General features: G+C 39.5%; 1 protein-coding gene across 2 annotated transcripts in view; it reads left to right on the forward strand.

Moving 5' to 3' along the window:
• Nucleotides 1–1,039: 1,039 nt before the first annotated feature.
• Nucleotides 1,040–24,202, forward strand: part of NETO2 (neuropilin and tolloid like 2) — a gene marked incomplete at its 3' end in the record, with an annotated part of 30,824 nt that continues 7,661 nt past the window's right edge. The window contains exons 1-7 of one of the 2 annotated variants that reach the window (XM_082005861.1): nucleotides 1,040–1,399; nucleotides 11,947–12,003; nucleotides 13,505–13,645; nucleotides 15,624–15,872; nucleotides 18,352–18,396; nucleotides 18,486–18,613; nucleotides 21,928–22,156. In XM_082005861.1, coding sequence (XP_081861987.1) covers nucleotides 1,366–1,399; nucleotides 11,947–12,003; nucleotides 13,505–13,645; nucleotides 15,624–15,872; nucleotides 18,352–18,396; nucleotides 18,486–18,613; nucleotides 21,928–22,156 — 883 coding nt within the window. In that variant the 5' untranslated portion in view covers nucleotides 1,040–1,365. The remainder of the gene's footprint in view (nucleotides 1,400–11,946; nucleotides 12,004–13,504; nucleotides 13,646–15,623; nucleotides 15,873–18,351; nucleotides 18,397–18,485; nucleotides 18,614–21,927; nucleotides 22,157–24,202) is intronic. The other variant, XM_082005862.1, reaches the window with a different exon arrangement.

Raw genomic sequence — 24,202 nt, forward strand, 5'->3', positions numbered from 1 at the left:
CCCGAGATACTTCAACCCGTGTTGCCTATGGGAGATTTGAAAAAAATCTCTAACGGGCTTACACGTGTTGCTATGATTTTACACGTAGGCTTTCGCGGCCATGCTGCCGGCTGTCCGGAGCAGCAGCGGCCCTCGCCGTTCCACACCGCCATCGCCAGCTCGGAGGCGGTGGAGCCCGGGCGGAGCGCCAGCCGCCCCCGCGACGGGACCTGCTGGCCGGGGGCGCTCGGCCTCCCCGCCCTTCTCCCGGGGGCTACATCCACCCCTTCCCCATCTCGGGCCCTTTCCCTAAGTAACACCTCTGCTCACAAGCTATCCCGGTGTGATGGATGGACAGAGGGATGGGAGCCAGGGCAGGCAGCAAGCTACGCGCGCCTTTTTATTAACTTCTTGTAAAGTAATAGCTCCATTTTAGCTGTCGCTCTTGTCAGACAACAGCTGCACAATAGCGTGTGATGGGCTCTTCCCGGCGCCTGAGCTGCCGGTAGCACACTGCGGCCAGGCGGGCAGCTGGGCACGCCGCACTGCCACGGGTGAGGGGCAGAAGGGGAGGAAGAGCAGAGGAAGGGGAGGACCAGCTCCCTTTTACACCCCAGGGACCCCACTCACATCCCAAACAAAGGCGGGCAGCCGGGATTCACGTTCACCCGAGCCACCGTGTCCCGGAGAGGGGCCGCAAGATTCGCACCCTCCGCCCGGCTCGCCGCGGGGGGACGTGCTCCCGGCGGGCAGTACCGCCGGGCCCCGCTCCGCAGACGGGCGGGGAGGATGGGGCGCGGGGCACAATGCGCGACGCGGGGCCCGGGCGGGGTGCCTCACCGGGTCCACTACCGGCTCCCCGTAGGGACGGGGAGAGGAGAGCGGCCGCCCCGCCGCTACGGCCCCAGCCGCCCACGCTGGGTGCGCGGCCGGGCGGGAGGAGCACAGCGGCCCCGCCGGCTGCGGCTGCTTGCGGGGCTCCGTGGGGGGCGGGCACATGCGTACAAGCGGCTCATCCAGGCAAACACCCCTCACATCTTAAATGAGCCTCATTCACCGGCAGCCGCGCCAGTCGGGCTGGGAGCCGCCGGGCTGCGCTCAGGCCGCCTTACGGGGAGCTCCCTGCCGCCCCGGGCAGGCCAGCCCCGCGGAGCCCGCCGCGCCCCACTCTCGATGGGACTGAGCACGGCGGCGGCTCCGGGCTCGGGCGGCGCAGGCTGAGCGCGCCCCGCGCGGGGGGCCGGGCATGGCCGCGGGCGGGCGGGGGCCGGCCGAGCCGTAGCCGCGGGCCACAGCGCCCTCGCGGGGGGCCGCCGCTGCCGCGCCCGGCCATGGAGGGCCGGTGATTGCCGCCGCGGAGTCGCCGCCGCGGCCCGCCGGGAGACAATGGCCCTGCACAAACTCTGCTCGGTGCTGGAAGGTAGGAGCCGCGGGAGAAGCTGCCCGCGCCCCGCCGGAGGGGAGACCGCGGTACCCCCGGCGGCACTCGCCCCTTCGGCTGCCCCGGCCGCCTGCCTAGTGCCAGCGGAAACTTCGGTACGAGGGGCACGGGGGCTGCGCAGCAGCCGGCCCCCCTCTCTCTGCCGCTGCCCCACCGCACCGCTTCCCCGCTGGGCAGCTGGCGGTTCCCCGGCCCCTCTGCCCCACGAGAAGCCGGCGCTGCGGTGCCGCGGGCGGCCCGGGCGCTGCCGGCAGCCCGTCGCCACCCCGGGCTGTTGCCATCCCCGCTGGGCGCGGGCGAGCGGCGGGAGCACCTCGGGGCTGGGGGGGGGGGGGGGATGTCGGTGTCCCAGCCTGCAGAAACGCGGTTGACGGTGGCAGCGACCCTGCCCCACTGCCCCGTGTATTCCCGGGGCACGCCGAGAGCTCCCTACGCTCCAGGCTCTCCACAGTGAAAATACTCTTTCGGCTTTCGGAACTCCCCTGAAGCGCTGCCGAACAGTGATCAGGTTATCATACTTGTTGTGGGAGCAGGGTCTGCTTTCAGCAAGGTTTTCACAGAATCAGTCACAAGCTATTGCCTGACCGGCGTTCACCTGTGCTTTTCTTCCTCTTGAGGCTTTTAAATCTTGTTTCTAACTTCTTTAGGTTCAGAGGTAAAGAACTGAGGAAGACTCCTTATCCTAGCATTTCTTTGTCTGTGGTATTATTTATACAGCTCGACAGTGGATGAGGGTTTTCTGTTAGAAATAAAGCTAGACATGGCAGTTAACCTTGTGCCTCAGGAGATTATTTCTAGCATTCTGTATCTTCTTCAGCAATAGCAGACCTGAACCCTCAGGGATTTTTGGGGTTTTTTTCAATTGTTAAATTATTCCGTTAGGAGATTTTGGAGCATCTGCTTGCATTATTGACGCCAACAAGGCACTACTGCAGAGTGGAGAACGGTTTCTGATACGCATTGATGTCCTCCCACAGTATGAAAGTTGTAAAGAAGTCTGTTTTAAATCCAGAATGTTTCCATGGCCCATCAAATTCCATGTTCCTGGCCTGAAAGACAGAAGTCTTGAGGTTTTAAATAAATAATTTAAATAAATATTTAAGTAAATATTTTTCACCATAATCTTTGAGAGACAGAAAATACTTGCCCTCAATAAATGTCTGTCTCTATAGCTGATAACCATCCACTGGGTTTAGATAACATAGGAACATAAGGCTTACATGGGGGAGAAAAAGGCATTTAGATTTTTTTTCTACTTCCTCTTTAAGTAACATAGTTAAATACCATAAACCACTATAGCACAACCATAAAATACATCCTGACATTTCTGCTTTTAATTACTTTCTACACATGCAGATTTAATTACATTTGAGAAATATGCAATTGCTGCAAATTTGACTATACAGGTTTTCTCCCAAACAGACCTCATGCCAATCTTTTATAATGACACTAGTGTCTAGGTAAAAAGTCCTTCTACAGTAAGTTTTTTGTATTATTCGTAATCTATAAATTGCACAAAGCCATTAGTCAACAAGCTGTTAGTATTCTAAATGCATCACTTGCCCTGACTACAAAAACAACCTATCATTACATAGCATCATACACTCCTTTTTATCTCTTCTTCACGAGAAGTCTTCATATAGTCCAATTATTACATCTAATCACAAAGAAAAAAAAAAAAAGGATTCCTATAAATAGGCACACAGATTTCATCCCAAAAGGAAACCATTGGGAATAACATTCAAAGTAAGCCTCCATATCTTAGAAGTTGCATCTTAGATTCTGCATGGAAACTCTACTCACAGTGGCAATAATTTTTTTTCTTTCCATACAAATAGCTTTTTGTGCAGAACTGTGAGAGTTCTGCTAAACAATATATAAAATACAGAAAAGCTCAGTATATTGTGAAAAGTCATATATCTTTTAATAATACTTAGAAACAGTTTAATCTTCTGTTCTTAACATGGAATGCATATGTACATTTCTGTCATCCACAGAGCTTATATTTTATGGCTGTATACTTCAGGGCAGAAGCAAGCCCATCACATTCACTTCATGGCAATTCAGATTTCTTCTGTTATGCTTGTTCAGAACTACTCTATGTTCTTCCTCAGCTATCAACAATAAGGTCCGATTTAAATAAACATCTTAATAGAATTCCTACTGCCTCTCTCCATAGTGGTCAGCAAAACTTTGAAAAGTCTCATCCTGAATCCCATCATCTTTCTTACACCGATTATTTCCTCTCATCCAGATCCACCAGCCAGCAGTGCTGAGTGGAAGCAGTGGTGGACCATGACAGCGCTGGGGTTGTGGCAGCGGCAGGTTTTTTGGAAGTGGAGCCCAGCCAATACCCACCTGCTTTCTCAACAGTGTATGTAACCTATTGGAAGCCAAAGTGCTCACTGCATTTTGGTTGTTTAAAGATAAAGCCTTTTCCTCCCGTCTTCATCTCTCAAAGAGATTTTAAAGACACTAGAATCATTCTTCAATCCTAGCACAGCTTGCAAAATGCAAATGCTCTACGACAATAAAACATTATAACCCTCTGCTTTTGTAAGAGAGAAAAACAGCTGCTTTTTTAATACAGCCATGTTCCTGTTATGCTTTGGAAGTAAATAAATCTATCTTGAATTTCCTCATATCTGCTACTCCCCCAAAATCTATTTCCTAAGAGCTTGTTCCTATTCTTCAAATATGCTCCCTCTTTCATTTCCATATGCTATTATTTGGTTAAAAAATAAAAAACACAAACCCAGAGTTAAATCCTGACTGTACACTCGTTTTAGACTATTTCAGTTATTACATTGGATTAATTGAAAAAGACAGAAAGAGATTTCTTCAGTTTCTGTCCTGATAATTCAACAAGCAGCCAGGGATAGGACAAATTACTGCTACTTCTGGAAAGTCAACATTCCCAGCCTTCCAATGAGGTACAGAATTATTTCCAACTGGCAGGTTGTAAGAATGTGGAGTACTATGATTAACTTCCTGCCATTCTGCTCAGCCCCCTCATTTGCATTTTGGCATGATTTTAACAGCTAATTTCTCACAAACAAGTAGTGTTAGGAAGTAATGCTTCCTTTCACACAAAAGCTAAGAATTATGGCCTCCTGTTTCCAAAATCAAAAGGTGTAACAATGGCCCAAGAAGCTAAAAACAAGCAGAGAAAAAAGATAATTTAAAAATATCGTAATGATTTCGTGATTTGTCTAATGAAACCAAAAGCAAAGTACTGACTGTAGAGACTACAGTGGCCCTAATGAAGGCAGTATCAAATGTAAATCAGAATTTCTTTTTTTTTTTTCTTAAAACTAGGATCTACTTGCAGCCTTTTCTGCTGCACGCAAAAAAAGCTAAGCACCAAACAGCTCGTACTGCTAAGCAGTTAAGTAGGAAGTAACTCAAGTAACTGTAGAATAGGATTCAAAAACTGCTGTTACAAACAAGAAAAGTATTTGGTGGTGTGTATTATGCCTTGCTATTAATGCATATACAAACTTAATATCCAAAATGCACCTCTCCCAGAGTAGCATTAACTCCCTAGTTTTCCTAAGATGTAGTTGAAAATGACCGCCAAAATTTTTACACAAGTTGGTTATAATTACATTGATACTAATAGAAAAGTTCAGTGTATAAATTAGGTTGTAGCTGGAGTACAGAACAACACTGGATTGAAGCTAAGGAGCTACTGAATTATGTATCCCTATCTAATGAAAAAGCTAAGCTTTTCAGCACCTTTCTTAAGGTTTAATTCACAAAGAGAGGTTAGACAGAAAAATTACCCCCAAAATGAAACTTTATAAGCTATTCATCATTTATGAACCTGTCAGAAATTCACAATATAATTCATTGCAGGGATGGTGAAGAGAGCTGATAAACATCTGCAATTATACCAGAAATTGTGTATACTCTTGTACACGTTGTTTACATAGAAAACAGGTTACACATGTAGTGATGACATGCTTATCTGGACTGAAGCAAAATCCTAATCATAGTGTCTTGGATACAGTTGGGGTTCTAGCACTGCAAACAAGCTTGCTGATTTTCTGCCTTATATAGACCAAATTGTTTTTTAATTAATTAAGCACTTACAGTCCTGGACAACTTAAATAGCTTGCTACCTCTATTGATATATGACTGACAACTGCTGCCTCAAGTGATTGGTGTGGGGGAGTGTAAATTCCTCAACAAAAAAGCAGCAGGTGACTTTTCATGAAAACATTCCACATTTCTGTTAGCTTATCTTTGTGCTTCACTCCATTTTCTGTTACTACAAAGCTGAGCCACTGTGCAGCAGGAAAGGAATGCCAATATCTTAACGTTTCACAAAACCTCCTTATTTAGCATACAATAAAACGAGGAGCTAGAAAAAATATTAATTTATACTCTGTACACAAATTGTTGTCAGACATGACAGAAGACAGCAGAACTTTTAATATTAATTCCATAATGGACATTCCTGGAAAGATTTCTACTGAAAAAATACACTATATTGATAATTAAGAACAAGAGATGAAGAAGTTTGGTACAAGCTGATCTATTTTTAAGTCAAAAGTATCACACTATCCAAGTGTTCTAGGAATAAATCATCTCTGAGAAAGATGTATTCAGAATACTCATACAGCAGGATCAGTTCTGTCAGTTACAGGGAAACCATCTGAACTTTAAGTCAGTCTATATATTTTAATAAGGTGTTTGGAACCCCTCATCAACATAGTTTGCACATGCAGCCTTCTCATCAGTCTCTTGCTGCACACTGCTTGGAGATGAAAAAAGATCTTCCATATAAAAAGGAAAGCTTCTATTTTAAAAATGAAAGATATCATTCTTCTGGCAGACATACCCAGGAATGGATTATAAGTAACAAGGATGTGGAGCAACTGGTAAAATGAAGCAGCCCACAGCTGCTTATACATTTCTAATGGAGGAAGGGATCAGAAATATTAAATGTTTTGAGCAAACCTGGAGGGGACTCTGTCACAGATCCATCCAAGCATGAATTGTTCTGCAGATGATTTTGATCAAAGGGACGTGGGAGAACTGCATTTACTTCCTGAATCAGTTAACCTGGTTTCTCTGCAGAGATACGGACTCCCAATTTGTTTCTTTAGCAATCTTGAAGAGAGGAATCCCTACTGGAAACAGCTCAAGTGAGATGAAACTGTTATATCTGAGAATAGACCCGAGTGCATTCAGATATCCTTCTGGCATGCTAATGGCTAACAAGATTTGGATCTTAGAAAGGCGCTAGAGTCACTGTTAATAGCTGGTGAAGCCCACTTCTACTATCGAGCTTTCGTGAGAAGGATTAAAAATGGGTTGGCAGCTCCACTAGTGTGCTCTGGGTAAGACTTACAAGCAAACAGCTAAAATATGTCTCGCCTGATGCGCACCACCATCTCTCTTACTTTTTTATGTGGCAATCCTGCAGTATATTCCAACATGAGGAAATCACCGGAGCTGTTAAAAGGCTAAATTATAGGCAGCCACCTTAACTGCGCTTTGATAGTCATTTTACCAATCTGCAAATGTCCTGGTTGAGATCACAGGAGATTAGGGAGTATATACAGACTATGAACTATACGAGCATGTGGGATTTAAAAACTGCTGTGTTTTCATCCTCAGCAATAGAATTGTTTGCCTAAAAAAAAAGCAGCAACAGATGCAATGCAGTACTCCTTTTATCAATTAGCAAATGTCACCAAATGCTAAGAGAGAGAAAAATCTCATTCCCTGGAATGTACAGTTTGTGTTTCTGAGCTAAAAATGCCTTGAATCAGAAATGCACTTAATTAGCTTTCTGAAAGAAAAGGAAGTGACCATCCACACAGAATTAAATAAAATCCAGAGTGTCTGTTTTCCTTCCCCCACTTAACCTTGTCTGTCCAAATTGCGCAAGTTCTTTACAAGAAGACCAGTCAATCACTTTGAATTTGAGCAGCATCTAACATCATGGGACCCTTGATGAAGAGTCCTTAAAAGCAACCAAAATACATATAAGTAATTTATGCTGTATATATAATCTTGACTAGAGAATAAGATAGGATATGACACCATGAATGGCCCCGTGGCATTAATAGCTAACATGAATGTTTAGACATACGTGGGGGGAAAAATGGATGTAAAAGCTGGGATATTGTGATTAGCAGTTATTGAAAGTAACATTAATTTTAGCACACAGGGCAAATTAGGAGCTAGGTTTAAGAATAGTACACAGAAAAGGATTAATTCCCTTAAGGCAAAACATAGTATATAATTAAGATCAAGCATTTGTTACTCTAGGCTGTATCTGCCAGAAAGAAGCAGGCGTCCTGGCAAGATTTTCTAACATGCATGACCTGTGTGTTGCCAATTACTGTCTATTTGGACTATATGTATACAAGGTGCTGCCTAATCCAAGGAGTACAGCACAGAGATAAAACAGTGAATCCTGCTTTAAGCAATGTCTGTCATCTTTATCCCTAGGATTCTGACTACCACTATACTAACAATGTGCAATACTCTAAATGATTGAGTCTTTATTTAAAACAATGGTGGAATTTTTCACTCTGTTTCTCAGTTGGGCATGGCTGCTCCCCAGTTTGATTCAGCTTGCCCTGCATGCATAGATCCCCCGCTGTCATCGCTGAAGACAGACACTGCTCTTAGAGCCACACAGCAAATCTAGGCTATTTTCTCTATATGTGAAGATCCCTAGAGCATGCAAAAAAAGCAGAGGACAGACATAATATAGGGAGCTCAGAGCACTGCTGTATCCCATGAAATCTGAAGAATGCATCTTGCCAGAAAGTACAAGCATATGTCAGATTTGCAGCCTAAAGCACTTGTTTTTCTAAGCAATACACTGATTGCTCAATGTTGGGTTGAGCACCCGTTTGCTGTAAAACTAACTATATTATTCTCATTTTTAAAGAGGAAAAGATGCCACTCATTTGTGAATCTCTCTATATATACCTCAATCCACAAATTAATAAATATTTTTGCAGCTTAGATTCATTTTAGAAAATTCCAAGAAATGCCACCAAAGATAAACTTGACTCCTGCAAACAATGCATAGTTTACTACATCAGTTCAGGGGATTTTTTTATATTATTCTGTAAGCCTATTTCAACAATGGAATAGTAATAAGAATTTGCAGTGTATGGTTAGTGTCTTCACTCTTAAAAATTTATACAGCTGTCTGCAGGCTATGTGATCTAAAATATTTCATGCAAAGAAGTGAAGAAAATGAAAAATCGATTCTTTTTAAAACGGAGACAGAATCTTGCTGCTTTTTCTTTATTTCTAGTTAATGCTCACACAGGTGAAAACTATCAGAGCTTTAAATGGTAGTACAAAAGTATGCACTGTAATTCGTGGAATAAAAATCTGTAGCAAAAACCAGATTCACGAATAAAAGAAACCCCTCTTAATCTGTCTGCCTCAGTGGCTATGCTGCTATTGGCTTAGTCATAGCCTCTTCTACAGTTTACATGCCATGAAGTAGAAGCTCAATATAAGGTGCAGAAGCACTATCGTCTATTTACCAACTAAATATCTCTAAGTTTGTAAGGTCAGTCTCCCATATTTCAGTGTCTTCTAGTAGAATTCTCACCACACTCCTCCATTAAAAACAATCCAGTCAAATCCACCCTTCTGTCCATTTGATATTCAATGCAGGCATGCAATCCTGCACTGTTTGTGCTGTTGTTTACATTAGCAAGCCATGTTCAAGTGGCATTTTTAGGTACTTACAACTTCTGCTTTCTATATCATAATAGAATATGGAGCAAAGTCTGGAGTTAATCTTTCTTCCACACTGAAGAACAGTCATGTCACAGTGATATATAACAGACTTCAAAAGAGGAAAAAAGGAGGAGCAAAGGAATACTGTGTCTCATTGCAAGTTCAGGTGCATTATAACTATTTTAATTTCAATTTATCAGCGATGACAAGATCTTTCTTCATCCTTCTGAAAGTGCTACAAGACTTTTTGTGAAAGTAGTTCAGTGTGTCATGTCTGTTCTAATTGCTGTGTCTGTGTCCCTTGCATGCAGTACCAGGACACTGGTTCAGCAGTAGCTCTCCACTCCACCATCCCACAGGATCTTTTCTAGACATCTTCCTTCCTTCTTACTGACTGGTCCAACTGAGTCTTTGAGATTCAAAAATATTTTTCCAGGGAGTTATATGGATTTAGTACACCAAGTGATTGCTGTGTTGTTTTTAAAATGCACACAAAAATGGGTTAATGGAAGCAGCCTAAAAGGTCTAAAAATATCCTGACTGATTATTTTTTCCTTTCATCCTGAACACTGATAGCCTTGCTTTCAGCCAAAACACTCCTGTTTGCTGTTGCCCACTGTGTCATGTAAATGCATACAGTTTAAGGCAATGTTACCTCAGATGTCCCTGCCCTGTATTCTCAGGAAAAGCAGATACAAGTCTTGTCTCCACCTTTTTGGTGGGCTAGCAACGTCACAGAGAGAAGGACAGCACACATACAGAGTATTAGTCAGAGATACCTCTTTTCTTTATCATACTATCACCTGGGATAAAAGTAATGGCAAAGGTAGGCCCTTAAGTATTTGCTACCTGGCTTGCTTTGAATACAACTTAAGGGTTGTTGAGAGCGTGAGAAGGATAGGCATTGCCAGGGAAAGGCAAGAAATGGAAGAGATTAAAAATGAAGAGGATGAAAAGGGCAGGGAACAAAGAAGAGGTGGCCCATATTTACTGTACCCACTCACCCATATAACATGACAAAACTAAGACACTAAGAGAAATATTCAGCCCATTTATCTTCTGTAATTGCCTGCATATCCATGCTGTTCTGCAGGAAACACGTCCTGTTCTTTTGCACTTACACACGCATACACAGCTCTGGACTATTTATAGAAACAGCACAGGCTTTAGTGAAAGCCAGTCAGTCCTTTTAGGAGGCTTGTTTCTGTATCCGCATCGTTTCAAGAAGGGACATCACTAGTTAGTGTAACTGAACATCTATTCTTTGGGGTCTCTATCTGTACAAGAGAGCACAACCACTGAAATAAACATAGATGCTTTCTGATATTTTTAAGGTGAAAAAGAAAAAAAAAAAAGGTACACTGTACCAGTGTTAGCTATAGTAGATAGATGTACTAAAAACCTCCCCCAAACCAACCAACCCCCACATTTTTCAATGTTACTTGAAAATTACTATCTGCATTAGTTCTGCTAGTCATGAAAGTATTTTACTCATATTTCTGTGTTTGTTTGCTTTAAGAAGAAAAGACAATTTCACAGTTTAAGCAGCAGCATAACAAGTTATAAAGAGATTGCTATGTCTTTGCAAAATAGAGGGTGGGCATAGCACATCTTTAAGAAAGGTTAATTCAATAGGAGAAAATAGTGACACATGATTTACAAAGGACTGTGGAAACTACGTTTACTTTAACAATAAAAGCCAACTTGAAGTGTTGCTCCAAAACCAAGGTAGAAAAAACCAAAGAAAATATGTAGACAACTTTATAATCACTACCAAGATTCTCTATTAGTGACAAGTGATCTCAGGAGTACAAATGCGTTATGAGTTCACGTACTCAAACTTAGATCTTTTAAGTGCACAGTTTAAACACAGAAGCTGCAAAACCAAACTGCAAATCATTTTGCAATAGTAGCATCTATATAAATATTAAAAACAAAAAATATCTGAAAACTGATGTCAATCATATGCTAATAAAGATGGGATATTTGTTTATTTTGTTTGCTTTAAAGACTAGTGAACATCCATAACTTGAAGACCAGTCATGGGTACTAGATACTTTCTTCTGAAGGATGAATTTTCTAGGGTGAGTCAGCAATGATTAATGATTGATACTGGGTATTTGGATAATGACAGGAAGTATATTTTTCACTATATTTTGTTGAAAATACAGAATTATTGCAAAGATGGAAATTGCAAAACCACAAAAGTCTTAACTTACTATCTCATAATCCATTCCTAAAAATCCAGTAAGCTTCTAGGAACATAAGACTTGTTTGCAAGACCCATATGGTATTTTAGAACACCCACAGTTGTGAACTTGACATGCAAGGGAGAAAGCAGTTGTTGGTGAGGAAAGTTTCATAATGATATACAATCTGTTTTAATATGGGTAAAGAGAAGAAAGGGCAGCAAGAAGCATACATAATAAAACACAAATGCTAAATGGACACTTCTGGGGACAGACTTTGATTCCTTTTGTTTTTCCCCAAGATAATGTATCTATGACAACGTTACAGTAGCATCTAGATGGGTTCGGTCAAGATCACTGTAGTTCACGGTCAGTGCATGCTCATTCAGAACTCTCTGAAGGATTGAAAGTCTAACAGCAACACAGGGAAAATCAGAGACAGAGAAAATGCTGTTTCAGCATGAGCCACAAGATAGGAAAATTGGGAAAATACATGAACTTCTTGAATGCGACAATAAAATTCCTGCTGAAATCTTTTTTTCCTGCAGAAAATGGTCTATAATTTTGATGAATTACTTATGGTTTTTCCTGTCCAATTTCTCTCATCAGTGTTGCTAGTAACAATCCTTGTAGTGGAAGGGATTGCCGTTGCACAGAAGACACAAGGTACAATTTTGGTTTGATGATTTTCTTTCAAAAAAATGTAACAGTTTTATAATTTTTAATTAAGCAATATAAGTGAAAGAAAGTGTTTGTGTTTGGGTATTAATAGCTCTTGAATTACCAATATGAATTCCAGTATTTTCCATTTTCCCCCTATTTACCTCATTTTCTTCCAACTGAACAAAGCCATCTAGTCGCAAAGAACATGGAAGTTCACCTACCCAGATAAAATTCTATGGTTTTAGACCTTAGAGGTGGGGAAAAAAACATCATGGAAATTCATATTTCCTGTATCTGATGACAAGCTTTTCAAATAGTCCACCCACAAACATTTTTGAAACCTGCTGAGTGGGGAAAGCATCAGTTTCACAAACCTTATTTTCTCCTGTGTGGAGTTTACCCACACATAGGAGAGAAGAATTCCTTGAACTAACACCTACAGATTTTCCTTGAACAATTTCTGCAGGAGAGACTAAGTTTTCACCCCCATAAATCAAAAAGCTGCCAAGATACCAGTGGAAGGTGATGTAATTTACTGGAGGCAGCTAAGACCTGTATCAGCATGGGCTCCCTCTCAAAGGTCTGCAAAGAAAAACTGCATAAATATAAATAACATTATGAGAGCACCCTGTGAGATTCAGGAAGAATCTAGCAGAAACCATATATCCTGCGTCTAACTTCTCTCCAGTTCTGCTGATATCAAGGAGAAGGGTCAAAGGTACCTACGAAAAATGTCAGAGAGATCATACTATTCCCAACTCCTTTCTCCTTGGATAGGAAAGCTGAACTAACAAAGCTCCTGTGAATGGTCTAGCGTGGTGCACTAGCTTAGCAAACTGCATAATCTCTGTCAAGGATCTTATTTGCCTGTACACACAGAAGAGCTTTGATCTCAAATGAGACCCTTGGCTACAAGTGCAATCTACCTATTGCTAGCAATTTTATTAAATACCATTGCTGTGTTTAGTGTATTTTCATACTATAATTCATTCTGTAATCAGCATTTTGTATTCCAACAAATTTTTTAAGTAGATATTTAACCTCAGGGCCATGGACTTCAGTATACTCTGGAATCAGGGCCAAAAATAGTAAAAGCTAGAAAATATTTTGTATTACATTTGCATAGGAATGGAGAAGATGTAAGCCATAAAATAATGCTGCTGTATTGGCAGCCACTGTGACTATTTGACTTAGAAAGAAGAGCATCAACAAATCTAAACTGACTTGAGTAAAAAAAATTACTCCCTCTCTTCCCTTCCCAAGGATTACTGGACATACTTGATATTCAAAAACTGTCATCTCTTTAGGATATACCACATCACTAAATTAAACATAAGATTTTCCTAGCTAGATATTAACAAGTGGCATGTAAGAGGGTTTTCAACCAAAATAAATTACTTTCTTCTTTTATAGGATACGTGTTATGTCAGTGTTTTACTTTTGCAAAATCAAATTTGCATGCTTGCAGCAGAAATGATTTGATCGCTTTTTTTGTTCGCTTAAGGTGGGCAAAATATTGGAGTGAATCGCATTCCTCCTACCCAGTGTGACAACTGGGTACGGACAAGTAATGGAGGACATTTTGCTTCACCAAACTATCCTAACATGTACCCACCAAATCAAGAGTGCATCTATATCTTAGAAGGTACATGCTGTATTTCTGTTGTGTTGTAATCTTACTGTTAAATGGATAATCTTGGACTGTTAAAACTGTGTCATTTTACTATACTGTCAAGCATTGTATAGCCATACTGGTAACGTAACCAATTCTGTAGTCATTTGGTTGAACAAGAAGCTAAATTTGCTCTCTGAAGTAATAACAACAAATTAATAGAAAATGCAAACATTCAGAAATCAGCGGTATGGAAGACAACATACCCTCATAGCCAGAAAAAGCAGCATCAGATCTACTGTAATCTATGAAGGCACAGAACTATTAAGATAAAAAGTGTAGCTTGTTATCTTAATATCACTTCCAATATTGCTGATAATAAACTACAAATGATGGTTGATGACTATCTTCAGTGTTTACCAGACCATACTGTGTTACTGTCTATCTCTCAAGCAGAAAATCTTTATGCTGTCCTTTACTAATAAAAAAGACACATTTGACTGCCATAGCACTGCACTAAAAATAGGGAGATTTGTTAGCACTGCTGAGGTCACTATTAAACTTATATGACGAGGATCAAAAAATTTCATTAACTAGAATAAAACCACATGCCAATAAGAATATCTTGGATAAAGGGTGCAAGACTTGGGACACATTAATTGTTTTTTCCTCTTACTAGAATGCACCCAAAACCCACTGAAATCAGCTAAAAACGTTAGTCACCTTAATCATTGGATTCATATCCATAAATTGAAATATTTCAAGTAATATGTTTCAGTCAGTTTTTATTTGTACAGGATAGTACTGCTTCATAGACACCCTCATTTTTGCTTGTATGCATGCACATCTGAAGTTTTGCATCTTCCCTGCCAGTGAAGGCACGGGAGAGCAGGTATCCTGTCCAGCTTCAGAGTTCGGACACACCAGATCCATTTCCGAATCTCCCTTGCACAAAGCAGTTTCCATGGGGCACAGAATCCGTTTCCATGCTTCTGTCCTCACAGTCCTTATACAGAAACAGTATGGGTACCTGGGCGAGACCAAGGTCCTCCACAATTTCTAGCTACGATATAGTCCTTCCTGCAGACCACTGCCAATAATGTGCAAACAGCTACAAATGCTTTTGACTCATGTATAAGGTGGAAGGTCTAAACAGAATGTGAGACACACATAAGTAAATCCTTCTTGCATTCAGAAGCAGCAGACAGCATGTGATTCTTAATGCTGTCATTCCAGATACCAATTAGTATCTGAAAGTTCATGTAGCTCAATAGATGACAAGAACAAGAAACACTAAAGCTATTCATACAATATAAAATTACAGTTCCAAACTACAGATGTGAAATTCCAGTCACAAAGTAGCCATAGCTGCATCTCATGAGGATTTAGGGTCTGATCCAAATCCTGATGTTAGACTGTCACTGGTTCAGACTTACCAACATCTGTAGTCACCTGCATATTAATAATATCTATGAAGCATTTATGCTTCTCTGAATATTCTAATAAAAGATGTCTCCTGCCAAAGGATCTCCAAATCTGGGCTTAATGTTTAGGAAATATACCAGTAAGTAGTTCTTCATATCTTTTTCTTTTCCATTTTCTGCATCCCTCAGTGTTTTGTCCTTTTTTTATGTACATTGGTTTCACAGAACATTGGTTTTAATTTATATCTTAATATTAAACCTTGTTTGAATACCTTTGCATATATGTTAATCTGTTACATGTCCTGAGTTAAATTTATGTAATTTCTGAATGTTCAACAATAAAGATCAGCAAGCAAAGAAAAAAATCTGTAAAATTTCATGAAAAAGTATCTTCTACACAATATTTTTTCCAGTTGTTATTACAGTGTGTCTCAGTTTTTGTAGCAGACTGCCAGATGTATTTTGAGAAGTTTCCAATCTCTCTCTTATTTTGCTGTTTTGGAGGCCTGTCTCTTCATTATTTCATGTCTTCATCTGTTTTTTATATAGATCTTCATTTAATCTTTTGCTCAATTTTTTATGTCTAGCTGCTCCACGGCAAAGAATTGAGTTGACCTTTGATGACCCTTACTACATAGAACCCTCATTTGAATGTCGGTTTGATCATCTGGAGGTTCGAGATGGACCTTTTGGTTTCTCCCCTCTCATTAATCGTTACTGTGGTCTGAAAAGTCCTGCACTAATTAGATCAACAGGGAGATTTATGTGGATCAAGTTTACTTCTGATGAGGAGCTGGAAGGAAAGGGATTTCAGGCAAAGTACTCATTTATACCAGGTAAAGATGCCTAAAATTCTGACCAAGTTAAAGACCATCTGCTCTGATTGAACTCTGTGGATGTGTTCATGCTGGCAGTCTAGAGCTGTATTTCATCGTAAGTGCTTCTGAAGGCAAAATGACAATGCAATAGGTACTGTCTCGGTCCTGCTAATCCTACAGCATACTTGACTAAAGCCACTTTGGAAAATTGACTGAAGGGAATTACAAGTCTGTAGTTTGCTAATGAAGATGTCAGTTGATCTTGTTCACGCTGAAGGCTTTAGCAACTTCCCTCTTTGTTTCTCTAACTTGTACCAGTTTCACCAGTAGTAGTAATGGAAAGAGCATTTTTGTAGACAAATAGCTGGCATTTTCAACAGCCTATCTTCTAGGAATATAAGACACTATGACAAAAACACCTGAAGCAAATTTACAAGCACTTCCAGCCAGATGCAAAATATTTTAAATCTCCATTCTGAAAAGCCGGAGGATCTATCTATCTATACAGTCCAAGCATCAGCTCTCAGTATAACTAGATTCCCTCAAACCACAGGCTCAGACAACAGAATTGTTACTTGGCTCAAAGTACTGTGTAGTTTACAGGGTATGAAGGAGAGGATAATATGCTGACAGTGCCTTTAGACAAATGAAAAGTACATCTGCTCTGTGGGGCCACTTAAAACTGGCAGGGCATTCTTTTTACAAGAAAATTTGACCTGATGTCCTTGTGCAAGCTGTACTGCATAGGTACTACACGTGTAGTTACCAGCATTTTATTGTCATTTGGGACAAAAGACAATATACGAATGTCAGCTTTACTACTACTATAAATGTATACACAGGCATAACTTTTTAACGTCATCTTTACCCAGCTGGTCTTTACCGCTACAGCACATGAAAACACTGTACATGATTATATATTACTGCTTGTAGAACTGTATATTTTGCTAGGGATTTAGACTTGGAAACTCTTCAGATTAACATGGTGACCAGTCCACTGGGAATAATGTGCTAAAATGTTGTCATAGGAACAGTACTTATGCATTGTGCTAAATCCATTTCCAAAGCCATTTCATTAACATCACTTTCAAAACTTAGTCTAGTTCCAGGCAGGAACTTTAAATATACATTTAAAGTATATATTATGTCACAATAGATTGCAGCAAGTCAAGGACTGATATTTTTCTTTCCTTTTCTTTCCTCTACATTTACATGGAGCGTGGGCAAATATTTTGGGATTGTGAAAGTGGAAGAGGACAGGCACGTTCACCCACACCTCATTTAACAAAAAATCTGTTCACAAAGAAGGTTGAAAATCTCTTACAGAATTTTGCATATAGTAATCATAGATTCCCCTATAGGTAACTAAAACAGAGGTCAAAAAAGGCATTTTCTCAACTGTACTGAGTATTAAGATCAGGACTGAGGCAATTTAGGGGTAATTATAAACTCCCTATACAGAAAAACATTTAGAGGACAATAGAAAGAGCCAAATGCTGGATCTTCTTATGGAAAAGAATTTTGTAGAAAACAGGCATGCATTTTTGCATGAACTAGTGCTTTCTTTGCATAGACTAACATTTCACACACATACACACACTGTGATTTGTGTGATTTCTGTGGTGAGTTTCTATGCCACAGCTGCAAATGGGTGACCCTTGCAAGTTTCTGTGCTGACTTGTGAAGAAACACTAACCTGATCACTGAAATGGAAGCCTTGGACATTCCAGCCCATTACAGACCCATTTTTAGCCAAGCCGTAGTCCCAGCAAAGTCAAGTACCATCAGTTAACCATTATGAAAAAGTATATTCTTAAATCACTAGTAGTATGCATACAATATACTACTACAGTATATACTACAGATACATACGCTAGCTACACGTCTCATTTAGAAGAGAGTAGGTAGAGGAGCAACCAAGATGAAATTCTGCTTTCATAAACAATGTATAGAGTTGTGCTACCTGGCCTAATAGAAGAGGCACGGCTACCCAAAGAAAAAGTACCTTTAGTATTGAACTGTCTTTCTTTATATTCTTTATTAATAGCAATTAGCAATTTCAAAGTCTTGATATATTCTACTAAACTACTCCAGTTCTAATTGTTCAGAACTATCAGACAGCGATCTCATAAAAATGATGCACGCAGAAAGTTCCCCTGTACTCTTGTGGAGCTCCAGTGATTTTAGTGAAAACCGGCATAGTTATATTCAGAATGTAATGTAGGAACAAAATAGTGAATAGTAATTTTTGATGTTAGGCTGGAAATCTGAGCTGTCAGTATAGAATTACCTTATTTGGATAAGGTCAATCTTTGTGGAATAAGGTTATCATCTTAAAAAACCCTGTCGATGTACCCTCCACTTGATGCAGTAAACTTTCTGGCAATTTTTATTGTGACATAATAAAAAATGGACATAATGTTTAGATTACACTAAAACTTGAAGTGATTCTCAAGCATTGATAGCCCCTGTGATTCATGACTTCTTTCTTTTACAGATCCTGACTTCACTTACCTAGGAGGTATTTTAAATCCCATCCCAGGTCTGGTATTACAGTAACAATTTCTTTATACATGAAATTTTAAATTAATACCATATTGCATTTGACAGCAAGGTATATGTTCTCCCTAGACTGTCAATTTGAGCTCTCGGGACCTGATGGAATAGTACGTTCCAGTCAAGTTGAACAAGAAGGAAAAACAAAACCGGGACAAGCAGTTGACTGTATATGGACAATTAAGGCTACTCCAAATGCTAAGGTGGGTTTCATTCATATCATTCAGAATATAATGGGTTTCCAAGTCATTAGTACAGGTAATAGTCACTAGTTGTGATTTGCATAATGTCTCGCTTTCACTGAAATGAATTACATGCCAGTGGTTTAGGAAATCCAGATAGAGGATTATTTCTGAAATTAAATTTATACAGCAAGTCCACAGTGTTGTCTTCCTGTTATTTGAAACTTAAAAGACAAAATAACTGGGAAAACTGCTTAAGCAACAACTTTCAAGGGCATTTGACTTGGACTCTGGTTTTATTGGAAGACCACAGGCAAAAATGCTGGCTAACAGCTTTGATAAATTTCAGTAAATCTTGCTGCCATGATTTAAAATTTTGTCTCCAGTGGTTCTACTGTACCTACTCCTCCCCAGTCTAATTCACAGTCCGGCACCTTAAAACCCACTTTCATCAGCAGTCTGAGTTAAAATGAAAGACTTGACCCGGAAACAGTTGAGGAATTATCACTCTTTCTCTTCTGACTTTGCTATAGGATCAAACCCTCTTTGCCACAATAAAAATGACAGCTATATGTTTCAGAATCATATACTTGTTAATTACTGATGAGTTGCACTAAAGAATACTTTTTTTTCTCCATATAGCATACACATCTGTAATTTTGCTTCCGTATATGGATTAAAGCACATATCACTGTTTAAATATACATAAAAGTTAAAAAATATTTTAAAGCAGTAGCTGCCAAGATGACAAACCTACTCTACACCTTCTTACACGGTCCAAAGAGTTAACTAACCAGTCCTATTCACCAACTTCCAAATTAGTTCTAAACCAGCAGCCTAAAAAATGGTAATAAGAGGACAAGATAAGAAAGAAACTGAAACTCCATTAATATATTTGAGCCTTTGAGGAAGTGACTCAACTCCCAAGAGCCCTAAGTAATAGTAGCAGTTCTTCCAGAAACAATAATAAAACCATTTTCTCTTTACATTGCCAATTGAGTGCACCAGGTCTTACGCTTAAGTATTTTAATAAATTATTGAATGTTGCCAGCAGGCAGAGTTATAGTTGGGTCAGTCTTGAGATTAGATCATCATCCTAAATTGTTGAGTTAAAACATTACAGAAAAATAATTCTTAGTATTCTCACAGTGGTTTCTCAAGCTTCAATTCTGGCAGAATTGTGATGATAAAGTCCATTAGATCTGATATGGTGCTGTCTCTTGAGAAAAATAAGCACAGACATTTTTAATTTCCTCAATTTGATTTTGTAATAAAAATAAATTTTAAAAACTGACACAACTGCAGCAATAAAAGGACTTGTAGAATCTGCATAACAGATACTTACTAAATTACCTCCAGATCTCAGAAAATTACTAGAATAATCAATATAATCTAAGAGTAAAGACCTTTTTATACTTACTTGCCTAACACAGTAACCACAAGGAGCTTTCGCAGAGCTGAGCTTTTTTAATGGAATTATTTCTTTGTTTTCATACACAGAAATAGCTCTATTAAGTGTGCTGATTTATTTTTAGCTTCCATTGTATTTCACTGCAGACATACAATGTCAATCATTAAATGAAAATACCATCTCTCAGCCCAAATACTAGAGCTTACAGTTCACACCCATGTTTGTGAGATAAGACAGCAGTGGAAGACAAGTTCTCAATGTAGCTGAGAATTTCCAGCAGTAAATGAACAATGACAGCAGGAAAAAAAAAAAGGAGAGGAAAAAAAAGAAAAAAAACCACATATACTGAAAATCACGAAACAGTGAAATGCAGCATGAGATAATATGGCACAGGCTGCACCTTTTCACAGAACGTGGAAGGGGAGACAGTGCCAGCAACCTGCCTCTGGAAAGGAAGAGCCAGGGTGTACAAGTATCACCTGTCTTGTACTGTGCTCTTTTAGTGTGTTTTCAGTAGAGCCTGTTAAGTGTACATGGAGATATCTTTTTTTCTTCCCCCCAAACAAAGGTGGTTGATTTTGTTTTAGTGAATTCTTTAACATTCAGTTTTAAAAGGCTTTAGCACTAGCTGAGGTTAAAAGCGACATATAGCAAAAGGACAGAAAAATAGGTGATACAGCACTAGTAAGCATGCTGTGGTATTCATCTACTGTCTTCCCTCTTTCACAAACTATACAAGAGTTTGAGATTATTGTCATTAGGCAGATGCGTGAAAAACCACGCTGTGCAAAAGTCTTTAGCATCTATAGTATGCGCTGGAGAGGTAATTGTAAACTGTACTCAAAATGCATGCAGTCTACACCCGAGCTTATCTGAGGAACATACTGAAGACCTCATGGACAGAGAAAGAGCACCTCTTCTCCCATGGAGCAGGAGACCTCAGACTCCACATGAATAGATTTCCTCTCTGTCAAAATAATGGCTATCAGAGGAATTTTTAAACTTTAAAGATGGGCTTTGCAGCACGCTTAGGTGACTTGGTTACATATCTCCTCAAGTTGCACTAGAATTTTAAGAATGCCAATACAAAAATTCAAGAGATTAAAAAGCCCTTGATCTTTTCATATAATTCTGACTGAATTACAATCTTGCACAAGTTTCCTGCTCCAGCAAAATAAATTACTTGCCTCTCCTCAAGTGCCATCTTGGTTTTCTAATTACCTTGCTGCATGTGTTCTACCACATACACTGCCTTCCCTTGGATTAGATTTCTGCTTTTGGAAGAATTAAGGTTGGTTTAAAACTTACTAACTTTTCCTAGATAGCCAGCTTACTTTTCTCCTGCTTCCATTTTTATTCAAATTACTCCTGACTTCATGGTTTATGTCCTCCATAACACTGCTATGGTTCAGTAGCTTTCATTTTGACGCAACAAATTTTAAATTTCCTTATTTTACTTCGGAGCTTTTCTAACTAGACCCCTTCCCTTATATTTTAACATTGTTTTTATGAATTAAAAAGAAAGACAAGAGAACAGTCAAAATATCATTAAAATTCTTTCAGCACATTTATGCATTTCATGTATCTCTTCCAGAGTAATAGACTACACATTTAGCAGAGCTGCTTAGGGCTTTTTTCAGCAAGCATGTTGCTTTTTACTTCTGTCCAACGGGAGCGGAAATGCATCAAAGTAAATTATTAAGTAAAGATTGTTTTGGGAAAGGGGAGAGAAGTGAAACAGATACTTAAGACAAATTTCAAGTAATATTCCACATTGACATTTAAAGAGAAAATGTAAGTTTAAGTGTTGTGAGAGTTACACATGTGTAAGAAGACAAAACCTCTTATTCAAGATTTGCTAAGAAAGAAAACTGTCTTCTCTGTATTACTTTTCCTAGAGGCATTAATTTCTCTTTTCTAACAGATTTATTTGCGATTTCTCGACTATCAAATGGAGCATTCAAATGAATGCAAAAGAAACTTTGTTGCTGTATACGATGGAAGCAGTTCTATTGAAAACCTGAAGGCAAAGTTTTGCAGCACTGTAGCAAACGATGTCATGCTGCAGACTGGGACAGGTGTGGTACGAATGTGGGCAGATGAAGGCAGTAGACTAAGCAGATTCAGAATGCTATTCACTTCATTTGTGGATCGTAAGTAGATTTTAAAGTGCTTATTCTCCTGGTATCAGGGTACTTCAGGTATTTTAGGAAAAACATCAGCTATATATTATGCAGCAGGAACACACAAAAAAGGTTATTTCCATTTCCTTCATATACTATCAGGTAAATTAAATCCTTGTTTTATTACAGTTATAAGCATGGTTCTTGAAGAAAGGCTTTCCTCCACTCTTAAAAGCTTTATTTTTCATTTGAATTCAGTAATAATACATCCCTAGACTATGTCCTTCTCACAAAGAGTTCTACAAATAAGCACAGACTTACTTAAAAAGACAGCAATGGGACTGAAGTGTGTGCACCCACTAGCCCCCATCTTGCAGTTCCCTGCCTGACACCACAACAGGCTCTTGTCAAGCCCACACTGGATGTTCAGAAGTGTTAGAAAACACGTGCGACCCTGCAGAGTCTGGATCTTCTTCCCATCCACAGCCCTACCTTCAGTTTCAGATCTGGAACTGCACCCAGTCCCGCTACATCTAAGCTGCTACCTCCTCCTCAGCCGCATGTGGCTCGAAACAATCCCACACATGCTCCCTTCGCAAAGCCCAGCTGTGTTGCACAACCATGGATAAGGACTCAAATTCAAATTTATTTAAGAAGGCTATATTAAAAGCAGAGCTGTAAATGCAGTCCAGATTTCTTTTTGGATCCCATAGCCTGGGTTAGAGATCATCTTTATTCTCATTGTAAATGAAGATGTTTCTTGAAAGTGTGCGTTTTGTGATATTTTCTTGTAAGTGCTTTTGCTCTGAACTTAGGGGAATTTTATTGCCTCACTTACTTGCAAAAGACAACATTGTCCACATTGCAGAACCTGAAAATAAGTGGCATCTTCAGCATAAAAGTAGACTAAGTTTAGAACTGCGGAGCGGATCCGAGATACATGGGGAGAGCTGAATAAAACATATCTGCCACTTCAGGAAATCAGACCTATGCTTGTGCTAAAGGTTTTCAAAAAGTTCTGCTTGAAGAATAAATAGCATACCTCTACTGTCAAAGAAATAATGTTTTTGACAGAACTAATGTGTCTGTAGCCAGTCCTGAAAGGAATCTTTGTCACCACACCTTGCAAAAAACGTTCAGGTTACAGGTAACAAGTAGATTTCATATTCTGTGCCATAAAACAGTGAAGTTTAACACAGGAGAGAAGTTACTTTAGAAAGACTTTTACAGAAAGTAAGAGAGACTTGTAAGAGAAGTAACTTGTTGCTTACTTGGGTGCATGGTAGTAAGAAACAATCGTATGTTTCAAACTAGTGTATCGTTTAACCTACAATAGGCATTTAATAAAGTTAAGATATTGTGAATTTCAGTAAATGTCAGTTTTCAGCACAACTTGCTTGCAAAATTTATAACTGCTTTTCCAATAGCTTTTATTTCAATACACTTCTTAATATTAGTGATAGTGCAAGTTATTCCAGCTTTCAATCTAGAAAATGCTATGAAATTTGCCAGGGAAGTTATCCATCTATATTATAAGTATTGGAGTGGGTTTTTTTGTTGAGTTTGGGGTTCTCTGTGCGGGTTTTTTTTTTGAGTACAAGAGGGTGAAACAGTAACTACTCCTAAACCTAGAGAACTTTCCAAACTTACAATTTTAAAGCAACTCAAAAGTCATTGGCAGAAGAAAATCTGCAAAGGTACGTGGTTATTCTTATTTATCTTCTAACTTGAGATACTGTCTTTCTTGGATAGGGTAATTCAAAAGTATATGTCTGCAAAATGTTTCATGTATTTTTAAATAACATCGTGATAAGCAATTTTTCTAAATTAAAATAGTGAATCCATGCTTATCTTATTTTCAGATCGTTAAACTATTTTGCTCTTATACCTTACTAGTGATTTGTAATTATATGAAGCCAACCATGAAAATAATCAATATTTCTGAAAGGATTTACGTAAATGAACTAATTGTGCACGACAGTCACCTAACACACACCTAGTGCTGCTTGCAGATTTTACTAAGTAATTCAGCTAACAGCAATGTTAAAAATCAATGTATTTGATTTCTGGCTTGAT

The sequence above is a fragment of the Phaethon aethereus genome (genome assembly GCF_964289735.1).
Source record: "Phaethon aethereus genome assembly, chromosome: 13".
NCBI lineage: Eukaryota > Metazoa > Chordata > Aves > Phaethontiformes > Phaethontidae > Phaethon > Phaethon aethereus.